Below are 18,683 nucleotides of genomic sequence, written 5' to 3'. Positions count from 1 at the left end.
AACCTGTTGGATTCCATCTAATATGTAGACTGCAACATCGATATATCTGGGAGAGACAGCATGGTGTAATGCTTTGAACTATGACCCTGGAGATCAGGGTTTGATTCTCTGCTCAGCCATGGAAACCGACTGGTTGATCGTGGCTGCGTCACACACTTAGGCCCAGAAAACGGCCCATTAGGCTAGCCATACACACTATATATAGATATACAGTACATATATACATACACGCACTATACATAGTATGTATGTATACAATATATATTTCTTTGTATACACGCACACACACACACATATATATATATATATATATATATATACCTGTCTATCTACAGTCAGCCCTTCTTATACATGGCTTTTTTATACACGGATTCAAGCATCCACGGTTTGAAAATGTTCCAAAAAAGTATAAATTTCAAATGATCAAACCTTGATTTTCCATTTTTTATAAGGGATACCATTTTGCTCTGTCATTATATTTAATGGGACTTGAGCACCCACGGATTTTGTTATCCACGGGGGACCTTGGAACCAAACCCCAGCAGATAACAAGGGCCCACTGTATATACATATACACCTATTAGATATATATATGTGTGTTTATGAATACTATCGGGTCATGTCCTCCGTTTGGCGGCGCCCTCTTTTGCCCTGAGGCTTCCCTCCGGAGGTCTGAGGAGTCCCAGCTTCAGGACCAAAGATTCCTGCCTCCTCCTCCTCCTCCTCTACTGCTGGTTCTCTATATTTCTTGCCTCTATGGTCGCGAGGGGGGAGCCAATCGGAGGCGAGTGTGGCTGGCGCCCGCGTCACGTGACGAGGGCGAAGGCGTTGGTGCTTCGGAGTGTCTTCCCGCGCTTGCGCAGTAACGACTTAAAGGGGCGCCCGCGCGGACTTTGCCATCGGAGCCGGAGGGGAGAGGCCGAGGGGGTGCTGGCTCTTGGTGGGGGACGGAGGCAGGCGCCGCCCGGGTTTGCATTGCACCAGCAGCGCCCTTCCAAGGTGGCGGCTGTTATTGGTTTTAATTCGGTTTAATGTATTTTATTGACCCCCAGGCAGCCACCTCTCCCGCAGACTGAGTTGGGCAGACGGTTATTCCATGGGAATGGTAGTCCAGGGGGGCGCCTGCAAGCCTCCTCCTCCTCCTCTGGAAACTGGCCTTTGGGGGCAGTTGGTACCTTCTTAGTAGTATTACTGTTATTTACAGTGTATATTATTGTTACTCTTATTATTTGCAACATATTATTATTATTATGTTTACAACATATATTATTGTTATATTATTTAGTGTACATTATTATTATTATTACTATTACTATTATTATTAAATTTATTTACAGTGTGTATTATTAGTTACAGTGTATATTACTATTATTACTATTATTGGTTACAGTGTATTTATTATTATTGTTATTATTATTATTATATTTATTTATGTTTCCCACTTTCCCCAAAACGGGGCCCAAGGGGGTGTTGGGCATCTTACAAGATTAAAAATAGTTAAAAACACAGAAAAACTGAATTATTAACCCTATTAAAACATGTAAAAGAATAAAATGTTGTTAAAAAGATTAAACTGTTTAAAATAGATTTAAAAGAATCCAACTCCCACCCGCCCCAGTCTGGTCTTTAAAAACCTTCTGTTTTAATTGCCTTAAATTTAGGTGAATGGAGTAAAACATAGGAGGAGAAAAGCAGGAGTGTGTTTGTTGTTGTTGTTCTGTGCCTTCAAGTCATTTTGGAGTTACAGCGACCCTAAGGTGACCCTTTCATGGGGTTTTCTTCAGAGGGAGCTTGATATTGCCATCCTCTGAGGCTGAGAGAGTGTGACTCGCCCCAAGGTCACCCAGTGGGTTTACATGGCCAAGTCAGGATTTGAACCCTGGTCTCCAGAGCCCTAGTCCAACTCTCAAACCACTACATCCCTGTATGTGTGTGCATCTTTATCAGGACCCTTAGAGTTTGTGTTGTGTGTTTGGTCAGCAGCAGTAGTAGTCTAAATGCATCGGAGGAAGTAGACTTTAGTCTAGGAAAGCTCCTGCTGCCAACTTCTTTCCTTCAGTGAGTCTCAAAGGGGCTACAAGATCTCTCTAGATTCCACAGACTAACACGGCTATATCTTTTGATGATGATAATGATACGTATTTGAGGAAGTAGACTTTAGTCTAGGAAAGCACATGCTGCCAACTTTCTTTCTTTCAGTGAGTCTCAAAGGGGCTGCAAGGTCTCTCTACAGACTAATTCCACAGACTAACATGGCTATATCTTTGAATTCTAGCAGCAGTAGTACAGTGGGTCCTTGTCATCAGCTGCACTTTGGTTCCAGGAACCCCCATGGATACCAAAATCTGTTGCTGCTCAAGTCCCATTAAACACAGTGGCAAAGTAAAATGGTGTCCCTTATATAAAATGGCAACATTAAGGTTAGCTGTTTGGAATTTATACTTTTTCTGAACATTTTCAAGCCATGAATGCTTGAATCCATGGAGAAAGAGGGCTGACTGTATCTGTCAGGGCAAGGTTTGCTGGTTTGCTAACAGGTGAACTTGGGAGTTCATGAACTATGCTTGAATCCTGTGAACTCTCTAGCACTTTTTGGGGGGGGTTGTTTTGCAGCAGGTGATAACAGTTGCTGTTAATGGTCAGGAAAACTTAGGTGGCACTGCATCCCCCCCTTCCCTTGATGTATATCCCATCTTTCTCCTAACATAAAACCCAAGGTGGCTTACAGCAAGATAAAAACTTGATATTAGTCCTTAAACATCTGTGTATGTGTGCGTTGTGTGCCTTCAAGTAGTTTCTAACTTATGGTGACCCTAAGGCAATGCTTACCATGGAGTACTCCTCTGAGGCTGAGAGGGTCACCCAAAGGGGTTCATGGCCAAGCAGGGAACCGAATCCTGATCTCCAGAGTCACCATTCAACTCAAACCACTATGCCATGCTGGCTTCCTTAAACATCTGATCTAGTGTCAAATTGTCATCATCATCATCTGAAAAGTTCATGAATCAATGATCCAAGAGGTTAGCAGGTTGTCCTAAAACCTGGGGAGGGATGTGCTTTGCTAAAGCCTCTTTGTCTTCTGTTTATAGTTTTCCTCTTGCAGTGGAGAAGGATAGATAGGAAAGGGTGACATTCCTATGCCTTTTCTGAAGCATGTTTTCTTTAAACTGAAACAAGCTGGATGGTGTTTTTCACCTGTTTGCACAAATGTATGGTTGCTTTTGAGGTAGTCTTCTCTAAGCAGAAATTCCAATGTCAACAAGCAACTGCTGAAGGAGAGATCTGTATTTCTGGTGTTTACTTGATTGTGCCATGAGTGCCCCACAGTTCCTTTCACGTAGTTACAGGAGACTTAGGACCTAGGCATCACAGTGGCAAGGAAAGGATCAAAGGGGCTTAACAGTTAATATGCTTACATGAGGAATGTAAGTTCTCTTTTTGTATTGTTGGGATGTGGATGTGCTGAAAAACTGGACATTTTGGCCTGTAGAGCTTCTCTTCTTGCTTCAAACATTTAGGGTCCTCCGTCATGTGTGTCTTCCTTTTTTGCCTCTCCTTTGGAGAATATGTGATCGTCAGTACTCACTTTTATAGAAATGAACAGTATTGCAATCCTTATTGGTAAAATTACATAGCATGCATATTATAAATGCTGTGCAGGCTGCTGATTAAAGTATCCTTGCATTCATTGTTTGTTGTTCTGTGCCTTCAAGTCATTTCTGATTTATGGTGGCCCTAAGACAAAGGTTTGTGTATTGGACTAAGAGTGTTGGATTAATTCCCCACTCGAACATAAATAACCCACCTTGGGCAAGTCACACTCTCTCATCCTCTGAGGATGGCTATGGCAAATCCCCTCTGAAGAAAACTTACCAAGAAAACCCTATGATAGTTTGCCTTAGGGTCGCTGTGAGTCAAAAATGAGTTGGAGGCATACAGCAACAAAGCAAACCAATAATGGGGTTTTCTTGGCAAGTCTCAATCCGATGTGTATTAAGTAGATATCCAGGTGGTATGGCAACATTTTTCTGCTTTCCTGCAAGTCATGAGCGTAACCTCTGAAATTGTCAAAGAGTTTGTTAAATGTAAAAAATCAGTATCCACCCAAAGTTGAACCTCGTGATAGGTAGTAATTAGGTAGCTAGGGCAATAGCATAGGCAAGGTTGCTTTTTTAAAATAAATGTTGAGAGATTTGATCCTTACAGACATAAGCAGCTGGGTTGGTGATAGGCTTGCAAGGCTACTGACATTAGGCATCCCAGGGATAATGGGTCATGACCAGTGCTGTGGGTAAATGTAGTAGTGAGCATCTGAAAACAAATTTAGGTTGGTAGATATGACATTGAAAGCACTTGGCCACAAAGGTGGCTTCCACCAGAATGCTGCCAGTTCTCTGTTCAGGACTGTGTAGAAAGAGGAGTCTCAACACAGATATGAGATAGTAATGTTGAAAGGAAGGTCTTGGATATTATATGCTGGAGAATGTTTTGGAACAAGAGGGAACTGAACAAAAGGGGTAGATTCCTCCTGGACCAGACTCTTGATATTTGGTATTAAGAAGATGGCAGAGCAGCTTTTCAACCACAAATCCTGGGGGTCTTCCGAGTCAAAAAGAATCATTCTGGGATGTGAGAGTTAAATTATTTATGGCTGCTTAAATGTGGCTGGGGTAGAAAAAGGTTCAAGGGAATTATCACAAAATCCTGCACTTTCTGACCATCGTTACCCTACCCGGGTGAGAAAACTAAATAGAGTATAACCATTTTCAGAGACATAAAATTTCTGAAAGTCTTGAAGCTTCTTCCGTCCATCATCCCGACAGACAACTGTTGGGTGGCATGGAAATACAGTAGATGCAGATTTTTATTATTAAACCTAAGCTTATTGACTGCTTAAGCAATGTAATACACATCATTTTAAACTTTAATATGGTAGCCTTGCATTAAAGTCTTCATATTGCATGTTTTGAGTTAGTAGTCACTGAAAAACCATTTTATTCACTCCAGTAGAGACAATATTTCATAGTTTATTTCAGTGTCTGCCTCTGTTCTTCATTCAAACTATAATGTACACATTCTCCTTCCCTCAACCTTCATATCTCTATAATGACATATTGGGATACCTCCATGCTTGTAATTAATTCCTCATTTTCCTCAAATAAAATGTCTCTGGCATATTGAGGTTGTTCATATCTTGAGTAGCCTATTCTAAACATCTTTTTTTATCATTCCAGGTTATTCCATGAATTTGTTTTATTAAATCGTAGATGATACACCAACATATTTAAGTCTGTTATGAAGATCGGCATGTATCAGGATGGATGTAGGAAAGTGGCCGATATTTACATTGCTTTCACCTCAAGAAATAGCAACTATCTGGAAAGCATGTGTGTTTGGAACTTCTGCCAATGAAGCTATATACATAACTCACAATGATGAGGTAAGAACATTAAGACAGCCATGTAAATGTTTTTAGTTGTTTAAATGGCTTGACAAAAAAGGGTTATTCTGTCCATAAATCTAAGTAACAGATAATTTGCATTTTAGTGGTATTAATAAGATTCTAAAATTAATTATAAAAATTGATAGCCAACTAAATTCTCCTTAGAGCATAATAAAAACCAACTTATTCTCATAGCCCCTAAACTTTTTATACTGAACAATTGTATCTTCTAGCTCTGACTATTAGGAAATTAACTGATTTCTACTAATTTTTTCTCTGGGCACATTGGAATTATTTACTCAACAACTAAATCTTAAGTCATACACTTTTTGTCCCGGCAAATTCAGCAAGGTGGACTTCTGAATAGACACTTGAAACTATAATGCTATGAATACTTAATCCCAAATAATGTCACTGCACTCACTAGGACTGCTTGGTAAATATCTATAGTAGCAGTATGTTACCTCTTGTCTTCCAGATGCTTGTAGCTTCAACTTGTTTAATTCTTTACTATTTGCCATGATGGGAATTGAAATCCAAATCATCTGAAGGGCCATATTTTTATTTTTATTATTATTTCAAGGATTTATATATCACCTTTCTCTCACATTGGGATAGACTGCATACCTTTAGCATTGGGCTATGAGTGTGAAGACCTTTCTGAGAAGGAATCATAACCACAAGACAGAGAGATTACTAAGTGCAAAAAAGGGAAGAACTTTCATGTTTCAATAGTAATATACAAAATGAGAAATGAGCATATTGGAGAGATAGTAACAGGGGAGAAACAGTGTAAGTTATCTGTGATCAGCATCTCCTTAATTTTAGTGTGTGTGCTAACTTGGCAGTTCCTAGATCCAGTGCAAAGTCTCTACAAATTATGGCAAATTGCCTGTTTTTGAAAGTAGAAACATTATAGTTTATGGCCTACATTAAAATATAAAATAGGCAAACTATAAAAATAATACAGTGAGCCCTTGGTATCCATTGTGGTTTGGTTCTAGGACCCCCCCCTGGGGATACCAAAATCTGTGGATACTCAAATCCCATTAAATACAGTGGCATAGTATAATTGTGTTCCCTTATCTGAAATGGCAAAATCAAGGTTTGCTTTTTGTAATTTATGTATATTATTAATATTTTAAAGCTGTGGATGCTTGAATCAGTGGATAAAGAATCCATGGATACTGGGGGCTGAATGTATTTAAAATATAAAAAACATCATACAGTAGCATCAGGTAGAAACTGAAGGCTCAGTACATTAAAAGCACAAGATAGGTTCCTGTACAGTCAGACTATATAACCTGCTCCTAAACCATGAAGGAACTGAAGGCTGATGGCAGCCTGTGGAGAATCGATGCAGGAGAACTCCCAGGTACTTGGTTCTTTAGGGGGAATGCTATCTTCATACAGGCCCACAGATTTTCCTATCACACAGCATTTGTGTCTTGTTTGGATTAAGCTTCAACTTGTTTGCCCCCCTCCATCCCAAAATTGCCTCCAGATGCAGATGGATTTGTGTGCCATGATGACAATTTACCTCAAGACTCTGGATACCAAATAATTTTACCCCAGATCTTTTGAGACCTCAGAAGTCAGGGGCCTCTATTCATTGGGTACAGTGGGTCCTTCCTATATGCGGGGGATCTGTTCCAGACCCCCCCCCCCGGCATATGAGAAAAAATGCCTATGCTGGAATCCTGTGGATTCCTATGGTGATGTTTCCATGTCTGGCGCCGCGTACGCGCCTGTGGCACCCACACTATTTTGTCCCACTGGAGCTTGCTGTCCGCGTGACCTCAAGTCATGGCATGGGCAGACTGTACTTGCTTCTCCTATCAGCACAAGTACCCAGTGGATCCTGGCCAGATATTCTTCCCAGTTACTTCTGCTTCAGTTGCAGGTAGTTCAGGCTCTTTCATGTTTATTATGCCTTGCCTTTATTCTAAGCTATCTTTATCTTGGTATAGAAGCTATAACTGAAAAGTACAAATCCTGTTCAGTTCCTAAAATGCAGTCTCTCTCTCTCGTGTGTGTGTGTACACATACATGTGCATGCACAGATGCTCACACAGTCTAATTGAACAATTGACTTTCATCTTGATCACCATTGTCATAAATGAAAGTATTAAAATGTTGATTGATCGGCTTCTTTCCAGGTTTTTGTATTTGGACTAAACTGTAGTAATTGTCTGGGAACTGGAGATAACCAGAGCACCATTGTACCAAAGAAGCTTGAAAGCTTATGTGGAAAGCGGATTCGCAGTATCAGTTATGGAAGTGGGCCTCATGTGGTACTCAGTACAGAAGGTAGGAAATCTTTTTGTTCTTTAGCAATCCTAGTTGTATATTCTCTAATAAATGTAAGGAAGCATTTGTTAGAAAGGGGACCTGAGTGACTTGCTCCTATTTTGGAGATGCATTTGTGAGGGATCATCCTATTGGCGGTAGTTTCATTATATCTCTTTTCTTGTATTCGGACTAAAAACAGGAATTGACATCACCAGCCTCTTATGCTAAACCAAGAGTGGGCAGCCTGTAACTCTCAAGCTGCACGCACGCACGAGCACACACACACGTCATCTGTAGTAGTTTTGTGCCTAATTTCAGGTGTCCGCTGCATTGAGAGAGAAAGAGAAGATGGTTGGACTCTTCTGTGATGCACTGTTTCACTATTTACCACAGACCTTAGCCTCATCCACTACTTCCACGAAACTCCTAACATATAGTCCACAAGGGAATGTTGCCCTCTCCACAGAAAAATGTTTGCTCATCCCTGCCGTGTCTCCTCAAAGTAAATATGTTCATGCACTCATCCACTTTTCCTGTCCACTTTTCCTGTCCACTAACATGAACTATGTATACATGCATTTGGATTACTGCAGTGTGCTCTGTGTGGACTTACCTTTGAAGAGCATTTGGAAATGTCATTGGATACAGAGTGAAATAAACTTCCCTACTATAACATCCCCATTGGCTGCTAGTCTGTTTCCAGGCACAATTCTAAGTGCCAGTTGTGATCTATTAAGCCTTATATAGATTTATTACGATCAACTGATCAAACTCGACTGCATAATTTGTGGTAGTGGGGGACTGCATTCGCACTTTATTTATAAAGCCTTATATGGCTTAGGTCTAGGATTTCTGATATGCATCTCTCCTTATGAGTATGTCTGGACCCTGAGATCTGGAAGAGAGGCCCTTCTTTCAACCCTACCATTTTCATAAGGATGGTTGGTGGCAACACGAGAGAGAGAGGGCCTTCTAAGTGACTCCCTGTAAGACTTTGGAACTTCCTCTGTAGATAAGCTAAAATTGGCCCCTTCTTCATACATTTAAAAAAAAATTCAGACAGTCATTTAGAGCGGGAGACATTAAAGGAAGACTGTAAGAGCCTGGAGCATTGTTTTAAATTGTACTGTTTCAACCATGTTTTTTCCCTCTTTAAAGTATATGTTTTAAATATGGTTAATATGTTAATTTTAATTAACATATTGATTTTAATGTTGACATGTTGCTTGTTTTTAATTATATTGCAATCATTCTGATTTATATGATGTATTGATGTCCAATCTTGGGAAGAAGGCAGGATGCTTTTGTTGCTGATGGTGATAGAAGGATTGTCTTTTTTGGTGCAATGCCTTGGTGTATGACTGAAATCATGTATGGAGTTTCTTCTTTGTGGTTGTGAAAGCTGATTGCTTTATTTACAGAATTATACTGCTTCTAGTGGGACATCAACATGATTTCAAAATACTGAGAGTGGGCAGTGATCTGTGCTAAGCTTGAACTGTATACTGAAGGATTTTGTATGGAGTACTTTGATCCTTTGAGCTGGAAGGAAACAGTAATAAGCTAATTGTTTGTCTTTCATTAACTTCACTTTTTTCCAGTTAATGTATGCCAGTTCCAGTTGTCTCTGTTTCTAATTATCCTGCGAGGGTAAGCAGAAGAATTGGAAGTTAAAATTTGATTGTTCAGCTAATATTTTTCTTTTCTGGTTCTGATAGTTGGAATTGAAAATAATCACTTAAGTATCTCTTAAATTTAAGTAAATATTATTATGTAGAAATTTTGGTTTTTTGTATTTTCCATAGATGGTGAAGTTTATGCATGGGGCCATAATGGATATAGTCAGCTTGGAAATGGGACCACGAACCAGGGTGTCACACCTATTCAAGTTTGTACCAATTTGTTAATCAAGAAAGTAATTGAAGTGGCTTGTGGATCCCATCATTCATTAGCGCTATCCTCTGATGGTGATGTAAGTCTTCTCTTTTCAACTAGTTGCTAAAACATTTGCTGCTGAAAGTCTTTTAGTCTTCAAAAAGCTGTCCTTGAATGGTGAATGATGTGCTGCCATTAATAATTGGCTAGTGAAATGTTTCTGCTTGAAATCTTATCATAACAGATAACATGTTTTATGGTGTACAGTCATTTCGTTTACAAAGGAAATGGACTACCATTGTGCCTGTGAAAGTCTCTTTTTGGACAGTCTTTAACATGTTGTATGCAAAAAAACAAAAGGGTAGATAAAAAGCTAGGTGAAAGGCAATATAAAAATCCTCTAAACTATTTGACTTTAAAGCAGTTAGTTTGTATTACTTCCTAATTTCAGGAGAAGCTGTTTACCTGAATAACTTGCAACAACACCAGATTAAATATTGTATTCAGTTTCTCAAAGTACTAAGGAATGTTGTTGTGAAGTTATGAAACACCCTAGAGGCACATGGCAGAAACAAAATAAAGCAAAACTAGAGATTGTAAATTTAGCCTTTAAAATATTGGATATAATGCTTCTAAAAGCTCTGCAGCATAAAAGCCATAGCAAGTACATTTCTAAAAGTGCTATAGCTTTTGTGAATGATGACTTTAATCCACAACCCTGTATCAGAGTTGTGTTTCTGTAAGTGGATTTATGTATGCAAGAAATATAATTGGTCAGTTTCATAAGGCCCATATCTAGTAGAGGGCTGCTATTACACTACTACATAGCAGAGCCAGCTAAGTAACCACTGCACATTGCGTACCAATGCACACAGAGCACTCTTGCTGGTGTCTTGATACACATCCTCACAATTCTCTAACAGGGTTTCTTAGTGCCTCTATTACTTAGCAAAATATAAAGTTATGTTAAATAAAAGGTGACACAAGATTACAGCAGATCTGTCTTAACTGATCTTCATCAGGTATATTATTATTATTATTATTATTATTATTATTATTAACCTTTAATTATAAAGCACTGTAAATTTACACAGCGCTGTACATGCAGTCTTTTTAATTGGACGGTTCCCTGCCCTCAGGTTTACAATCTAGAAAGACACGACACAAAAGGAGAAGGGAGTGGTGGTGGGGAAGGAGCCTTTCTGGTAGGATAATACATATAAAATACATAGCAATACAGAAAATGATTCAATAAACAGACAACAAAAGAGCATCAAATAGCAAGTGACAAAAGAGCATCAAATAGCAAGTGACAATTATGCAATGCCTGGGAACGCTTCTCTGAACAAGATGGTCTTCAGCTCCATTTTGAAGCTGGTTAAAGAAGTGATGGCTCTTGTTCGCGGGGGAAGAAGGTTCTAGGAGTAAGGGGCAACGAGTGAAAAGGGGCGAATCCGAGATGGGGCAGAGGAAATCCTGGGTTGAGACAGCAGACCTTGACTACCAGAGCGGAGGGCCTGAGTGGGAAGGTGAGGAGAAATAAGGTCTGATAAGTAAGGAGGGGCCAGTCCATGGAGGGCTTTAAACGTTGAGAGCAGGATATAGAATGTTAAATGGTGAGTTGGAAGTTAGTAATTGTAATTAGTATTATGATACAGTATCAGTCATCATGACACAATAGCCATACTTCCCTGTTGTGTCCTTCATGCTGTGGGACTTTGAAAAGAACTGTATTTCTTTAATATGGAAACTGAAACATATAACATTAATTTTGCACTCTCTTGTAAGCCAGGTGCATCGATAGCAATTCTATTAAAGAGAATTTTGTTCTTTAAATTCTGTTAAAGATCAACCACCTATCCTTTGCAAATCTGGTACCTACTTCTGTCCTGCAGAATTTTTAGAAGCTTCTGATGTTTTAGATGCTTTGGGGCAATTTTTTATTCTTCTTTTTTAAAAAACAATGTTTTATTAAAATAAATTCTGCTTCTGAATGAACATTTGCAGGATAGTCCCATGGGTTTTTGTTGTTGTGTGCCTTCAAGTCGTTTCCAACTTATGGCAACCCTAAGGCGAACCTGTTAATGGTTTTTCAGAGGCTGAGAGTATGTGATTCACCCATGGTCATTCAATAGGTTTCCATGGCTGAGAGGGGAATAAAAACTTTGTCTGTAGAGTCATCGTCCAGTGCTCAAACCATTACACCATCCTGGCTCTCTATAATCCCATGGTATCCTTCCATTTTTTTTCCTTTTTGAAAAGGTATACGCCTGGGGCTATAACAACTGTGGCCAAGTCGGGTCTGGATCAACCGCAAATCAGCCAACTCCTCGTAAAGTTTCCAATTGTATACAGACTAAAGTTGTGGTCAGCATTGCATGTGGCCAGACCTCTTCCATAGCTGTAGTAGACAATGGTGAGGTAAGCATTCTGTGATCCTCCTATTTTTGGCTCTGCTTCTGTGTAGAGAAATAATGAAGTACAGTACAAGCTGTATATAGAAGATATACCAGAAACTTTAATTAAACTGATGTTGTTGTTTTTTTGTTTTAACCTGTACAGTCACTGCCTCTATGTTTCAGCTGTTTTATGTTCCATTATGAAATATTGTATACCTGCAAAGACATGTTCCCTTCAGGGTTTAGAATATATTTCTAAGAACATGCTTGAGCATATAGAAGGAAAATATATAGGTTGGCATCCATTTTATGTTACTTCCAGTGGTGTGATGGAGGAATGGAACAGGGAGAGGGGATTTTTGGTTATTCTTTCTCCCTCTGCATGTCAGTATAAACTCTACTCGTGGGTTGGAGTACTCCTTGGAGTGGCATGCAAGGTCATGCTGGGACTCTAGGGGGATGTGTAGATAATTCTTAAGATTTAGATCCCCTCTGTTCTGCTAAGAGAGTTCTTCTGTCAGCAGAAAAGCACTGGTTGAATACCACATAGATTTAGAAATCATTTGTAACTTTGTACATAAGAAAGTAACTTCAAAAAGAATTCTTCAAGTTGCAGAAAGTCTAGCCACTGGAAAGTGGAACATCCATAGTGGAATATGTATTGTTATTAGATTATAAGAAGTCAGGTTCATTTGCCCGCATGATGGGAGTAAGAATGGTTTTTTGTCAGGGACCTGGGAAAATATATTAGTATATGACATTAATTTGAATTTAAATATGCCACAGTACACCCCTGTTCATTCTTTCTCTCTCTGTGTATAATTCCTTCTTTCCTTCCTTCCCTGGTGGCATATTCCACAATATTTCAAATTCTTCAAAGTTTTAAAAAATCCTGAGAATTTGTTAGCCTTCATGCACAGTTTTATACTCCAAGCTTTGCATGAGAAACATAACAAATCTGCTTCTCTGAAATCTTGATTACAATAAGGCCTTTAACAAGGTCCCCCATGATATTCTTGCAAACAAGGTATTGAAATATGGGCTAGACAATGCAACTGTTAGGTGGATTTGTAATTAGTTGACTGGCTGAACCCAAAGGGTGCTCAAAAATGGCTCCTCTTCATCCTGGAGAGAAGTGATCTGCGGGTCCCACAGGGTTCTGTCCTGGGCCCCAGTGCTATTCAACATCTTTATTAGTGACTTGGATGAAAGAATAGAGGGCATGCTTATCAAATTTGCAGATGACACCAACTTAGGAGAAGTAGCCAACACTCCAGAGAACAGGATCACAATTCAAAATGATATTAATAGATTAGAAAGATGAGCCAAAACTGAAAAATAAATGTCAACAGTGAGAAATGATACTGCACTTAGGTAGGAAAAATGAAATTCATAGATATAGGATTGGGGAAACCTGGCATAACAAGACTATGTGTGAAAGAGATCTATGAGTCCTAGTGGACCACAAGTTGAACATGAGTCAACAGGCAGCTAAAAAGGCCAATGCGATTTTAGGCTGCATCAATAGAAGTATAGTGTCTAGAATGGGAAGTAATAGTGCCACTCTATTCTGCTTTGGTCAGGCCTCACCTGGAATACTGTGTCCAGTTCTGGGCACTTCAATTCAAAAAGGATATTGGCAAATTGGAGCATGTCCAGAGGAGGGCCACCAAAATGGTGCTCTGGAAACCATGCCTTATGAGGAAAGGCTTAGGGAGCTGGGTATGTTTGACTCGAAGAAGAGAAGGTTAAGAGGTGATATGATAGCCCTGTTTAAGTATTTGAAGGGGTGTCACATTGAGGATGGAGCAAGCTTGTTTTCTGCTGCTCCAGAGACTAGAACACAGAACAATGAAAGCATACTACAGGAAAAGAGATTCCACCTAAACATTAGGAGGAACTTCCTGACAGTAAGAGCTGTTCGAGAGTGGAACACTCGCCCTCAGAGAGTGATGGTGTCTCCTTCTTTGGAGGCCTTTGAATAGAGGCTGGATGGCCATCTGTCAGGGTTGCTTTGACTGTGAGTTCCTGCATGGCAGAATGGGGTCGGACTGGATGGCCCTTGTGGTCTCTTCCAACACTGATTCTGTGATTGTATACTAAGCCTATTGTTATGTGGTAAATGTACCAGATCTAGTGTCCAGACAGTGGGTTTCTACCATGTCTGATACTTTCAGTTCTTTCCCAGTTCCCATCTCGCCTGTAATGTTCCTATCACATGGTTAATAATAATGGGATAGATATGAGCTTGTCAGTTTGCAGTCCACCTTTGGGCTCCCCAGGCAACTTCCTGAGGAGCTGGGTTGTTTCACAACAGGGTTCTTTATTTCTTTAGTACACGTGAGAATAGTGATTTTTGAGGAGCTGAATAGTACACTGCTTCACTTCCAAGACCCATATCTTAGAAAAAGTACTTTTGAGATCGTGACTTTCAGTATCTCTCAATCAGCATGGCCACTGCTGTTGGTTAGAGAAGTCTGTGAGTTGTGGCTTAAAAGAGTACTTTTTCTGTATTCATCTAATCTTCCAGGTGGGAGGGGAAATTAAACTCATTACTTTGTTGATGGCTGCAGAGATGACCAGCCCTGTTGTGAATTGTTGTAAAGGCGGCTTTTGGTTTATGATGAATGAGAGACCTCTAAGAGCAATGTGTTGCTGGGAGGAGAGTTCTGCAGATACGATGGGTTCCACAATTGCAAATTAAGCCTGAATTCGTCCTAGGAGAGTAGATGACTAAACTAAAACATTCATATTTGAGGCATATGATAAGAACACATGACTCACTGGAAAAATAATAATGCTCAGGAAATTTGCAGGCAGTAAAAAAGGGGAAGACCATATTACAGAAGGATTGACTCAATCAAGGAAGCCACGGTCCTGAGCTTGGAAGACCTGAGCAAGGATGGTGATGAACAGAGCTCTTAGAGGTCTCTCATTCATCATAAACCAAAAGCCGCCTTTACAACAATTAGCAACAGGGCTGGTCATCTCTGCAGCCATCGACAGAGTAATGTTTACTTACTACAAATAAATAAAGAAATCCTCCAAACAATTAATATCACACTTTCCACTCCCTTTGCTGCTCTGTTTTTGTTTTGAGGTATAAACCCTACTTTTCAGTGTCATCTATAGTAAGATGTTCAATTTGTGAATTTTATAAGATGGGACTCACGTCCCAAAATCAATTTGCATATCTTTGCTCAAATCAAAATTCATCTGGATTTAGCAGAAATTAATGAGAAGGTGCAATAAAATGACCATGAATTCCAACATGAAAATGGAAGTGTGGGGTTAGAAAGGTGGAATAAAGTAAAATCTCCTAGTTTTCCCTGTCTTTTCCTTGGCCATTCTTCTGCTGGTTTGTTTGTTGAGCATCATTCCAATTAAACATGGGTTCTATACTGTTTGAGGGATAGAGAATGGCATTTAAGAAGTAGTCTATTTTAACATTTTTAAAAATTTTTTAAAATGGGAGACTCCAAGGCTATATACTAGGGGACTTGCTAAGATTTAGCTTCTAGAGCATGTGGGTGGAAAGAGTACCCAGCCTTGTCACCTCTTAGCACACTATTTCATGATAAAAAGGGACCCTATGTAGCACCCTAAACCTAGCTGATCTCACCTAGTTTTGGAAACCAAGTAAAGTCACTGTCTCCATTGTCTCAGTATGCTGGACCCCCCACTGCCCCCTAAGTCCAGGCCACATCTGGAAAGTACTGAATATATATCAGCCTCCAATAATATATTTATGTGTCTTACCAAAATGTGAAAGACATACAAAACCAAATTGATGTCTCCTCTCAGGAATGTGTGGAGTGCACTTGTGAACAAAAGGAAAAGTGAGAGTAGAAAAGAGAAACAGCTGCTGGAGTGTATCTGATTCAGGTTAGGTGACTTTTTGAGCTGTCTTTATCACCATGCTTTTGGCTTTATAAATCCTGTCACCTTTTATTCCTTTATCAGCATAATAGCGCTCTTTGTGCAAACAGAGCATAACATTAACTCTTTTTCCTCCTTAACCAAGGTGTATGGCTGGGGCTATAACGGCAATGGGCAGTTAGGTCTTGGCAATAATGGCAACCAGTTAACGCCTTGCCGAGTGGCAGCGCTCCAAGGTATTTGTGTAATGCAGGTAAGTATAAAAGTATTGTAGTATGTGTTGCTAAAGGCAAAGTTTAATATGAGCTTCATCTAATCTCAGTGATATGCAAAGTCTAGTGCAAATAGTTGGTATAGGCAGAGGCTGGCAGTGGAAGCTTAATTGCCATGGCTGTTCCTGAGGGGCAGTTTAATCAAGCTGGCAGTGCAATTAGGAATTTGGCAAAACAATTAGGAAGCACAGAAACTTGCCCTCCGTGAGGTGAGCCCAGTGCCTAACAATTATTTTTATTATGTTGCATTTATTGTTGTGGGGTGCTTAAAGTGGAACTGCATTAAATTCAGACTGTGGTGTTTGACAGACATATACAAGGACTTGAAAAGGATAGACCTTATTAAAGAAATAGAGCGAAGCATAAGCTTACTGCTTTCAGTTGTATTTTTTATGCATGGGTAGCACCAAGTTGTTGTAAGTATTAAAACTGCTAGCACAACAAAATTAGCCTGGGATTTTGCTTTTCCTGGAGTACTTTCCCTGGATGAAAAAAAGGAGGAGTCCCGAGCAAGAATAAGGATTGCCAGCAGTGCTCTATCTTGTTTGCCTTTTTAAAAAAGTTGAAGGCTTAGTCTCCTTGGATGAGCAGGGGAGCCTACCAAGCTTACTAAGGCTTGTGGAGAGTTGTCTCCCCTTCTTCAATACCTCCAGAGATTCCTATGTATGTTCCACGCTTTCCCAAATGAGAAATCTGGAGGTGCACAGGGAAGGAGGAATGATGCTATTACTATCAATCACTTATCCTCCCTCCCTGCCTTGGAAAGACATATTATCTGCAATCAGCACTGGACCTTCCATCTCACTTTGCTGGTGAGAAATGCCTCCCTCACCTAAGTAGTGGCTACAAGATTGTTCCGTGTAGCTGCTACCTAGTTCAAACACTCCAGAACAGTCTCCTATTCTTTTTCTGTGACAGAGTGAGAAATTTGCCTTTTCCCCCTTAATAAGTTGTTATAAATTGAAAGATGATATACACGCACACATACGTGTGGAATAGCTAAGAAAAAAAGATTGCTTAGTGTTCTGGTGTGGACAGGGAATGATAACTTTTGTAGCCCTCCTGGATGGGAGCTTGATTTTGTGCAGTGTATATATGATTTGTTTGGGATTGAGTAGAATAAACTATGAATAAACATTGTGGTTATAATTAGGAGTCAGTGATTTATACTGCTTAAAAGTAGTAAGTTACACAGATTTGGGATTAAATGTTTACTGTTAATCTTTTAAAGGCAGAAGCATTGTGGGTTGTTTCTCAGTGAGTAAGCAAGTTTTATATCAAACCATCAGTAACCATAAATGGAGCCTTTATGGCACACATGGCGGCTTCGCTGGCATTTAGAACCTGTGCTGAATCATGCAACTAGTAATATGTTTAAAACAGTGACATCTTGTATTAGTTCCTGCATCCACTGCCATTCTTGACTGTTAAGAATATTAACTCTTACTTTTTTGGTGAATGTACTTGCAGATTGCCTGTGGCTATGCGCACACATTAGCACTAACAGATGAGGGTATACTGTATGCCTGGGGAGCTAACACTTATGGGCAGCTTGGGACTGGCAACAAAAGCAACCAGCTAAGCCCAGTGCAGATCCTGATGGAAAAAGAGAGGTAAATGTCGCTGCAACTAACCCTTGGGGAGCTGGGTAGCAGGGATGTTTTGTCTGCCTTTTGTTCATGGTTCTGGGAGAGGGCTGTGTGTGTACGCTTGTCTTTCTTGTTTGGAAAAAAAAACAACCTTCTGTAAAGGCAAATTCCTCCCAACAAGCTCTGCTGAAGGGATACAGTTATCCCCTTTTCTCCTTTCATCTCTTCACAATTCTCTCTGAAACAAGTGAAGAGGATTGAGTCCTTTGCTGCTATGATCTTTTTCCTCAGAAAACTTTCCACTGCTAGAAATGCATTCTTTTATCAAATTAATATGGTAATGTGCAAAAGAACTTAAAACAAATAAAATATAAATATCAAAATTGTAACAAGCTTTTCTCTGATGTTTAATACTAGAAATCTCATTTTTATGTGCACAGCTTTTTAAGCATTTTAAAATAGTTTTCAGTGCCTGCTTTTTTCCTTAAACTTTATACAATGTGAAGTGTAACTATTCTAATTTGAATAACTTCCCAGTAAAGCTGTGAGAGCCAGCATGGCATAGTGCTTTGAGTGTTGACCATGATTCTGGAGACCAGGGTTCAGTTTCCAGCTTGGCCATGGAAACCCACTGGGTGACCGTACACAAGTCACACTCTCCCAGCCTCAGAGGAAGGCAATGGCCAACCTCCTCCGAACCAATCTTGTAAAGAAAACCCCGTTATAGCTTTGCTTTAGGGTTGCCATAAATCATAAATGCCTTGAAGGCACACAACAACAAAGTTTTGAATCTGACTATTAAATTAACCACAGAATTACAGAATTGAAAGAGACCAAGGTACACTGTATTAACCTTCCTCACATTAAATATATCAGTTCAACTTTGGTTACTAGAAAAAGTATCACTATTTATGTAACAGGTAAAAATACACTA

At 39.7% G+C, this 18,683-nt stretch overlaps 1 protein-coding gene across 2 annotated transcripts in view; it reads left to right on the top strand.

Annotated features, from left to right (window-relative positions):
- The first annotated feature begins 887 nt into the window (after positions 1-887).
- Positions 888-18,683, top strand: part of RCBTB1 (RCC1 and BTB domain containing protein 1) — a 52,486-nt gene continuing 34,690 nt past the window's right edge. Inside the window, exons 1-7 of one of the 2 annotated variants that reach the window (XM_089519055.1) lie at positions 888-999; positions 5,235-5,440; positions 7,603-7,753; positions 9,541-9,707; positions 11,873-12,031; positions 16,034-16,141; positions 17,631-17,773. In XM_089519055.1, the coding sequence (XP_089375181.1) occupies positions 5,318-5,440; positions 7,603-7,753; positions 9,541-9,707; positions 11,873-12,031; positions 16,034-16,141; positions 17,631-17,773 (851 nt within the window). In that variant the 5' untranslated portion in view covers positions 888-999; positions 5,235-5,317. Of the gene's footprint in view, positions 1,000-1,034; positions 1,172-5,234; positions 5,441-7,602; positions 7,754-9,540; positions 9,708-11,872; positions 12,032-16,033; positions 16,142-17,630; positions 17,774-18,683 lie in introns of those variants that run through there. The other variant, XM_089519056.1, reaches the window with a different exon arrangement.

The sequence above is a fragment of the Sceloporus occidentalis genome, unplaced genomic scaffold (assembly GCF_023333645.1).
Source record: "Sceloporus occidentalis isolate IW3139 unplaced genomic scaffold, rSceOcc1.0.p SCAF_4, whole genome shotgun sequence".
Classification (NCBI taxonomy): domain Eukaryota; kingdom Metazoa; phylum Chordata; class Lepidosauria; order Squamata; family Phrynosomatidae; genus Sceloporus; species Sceloporus occidentalis.
This window is presented reverse-complemented; position numbering and strand designations above follow the sequence as displayed.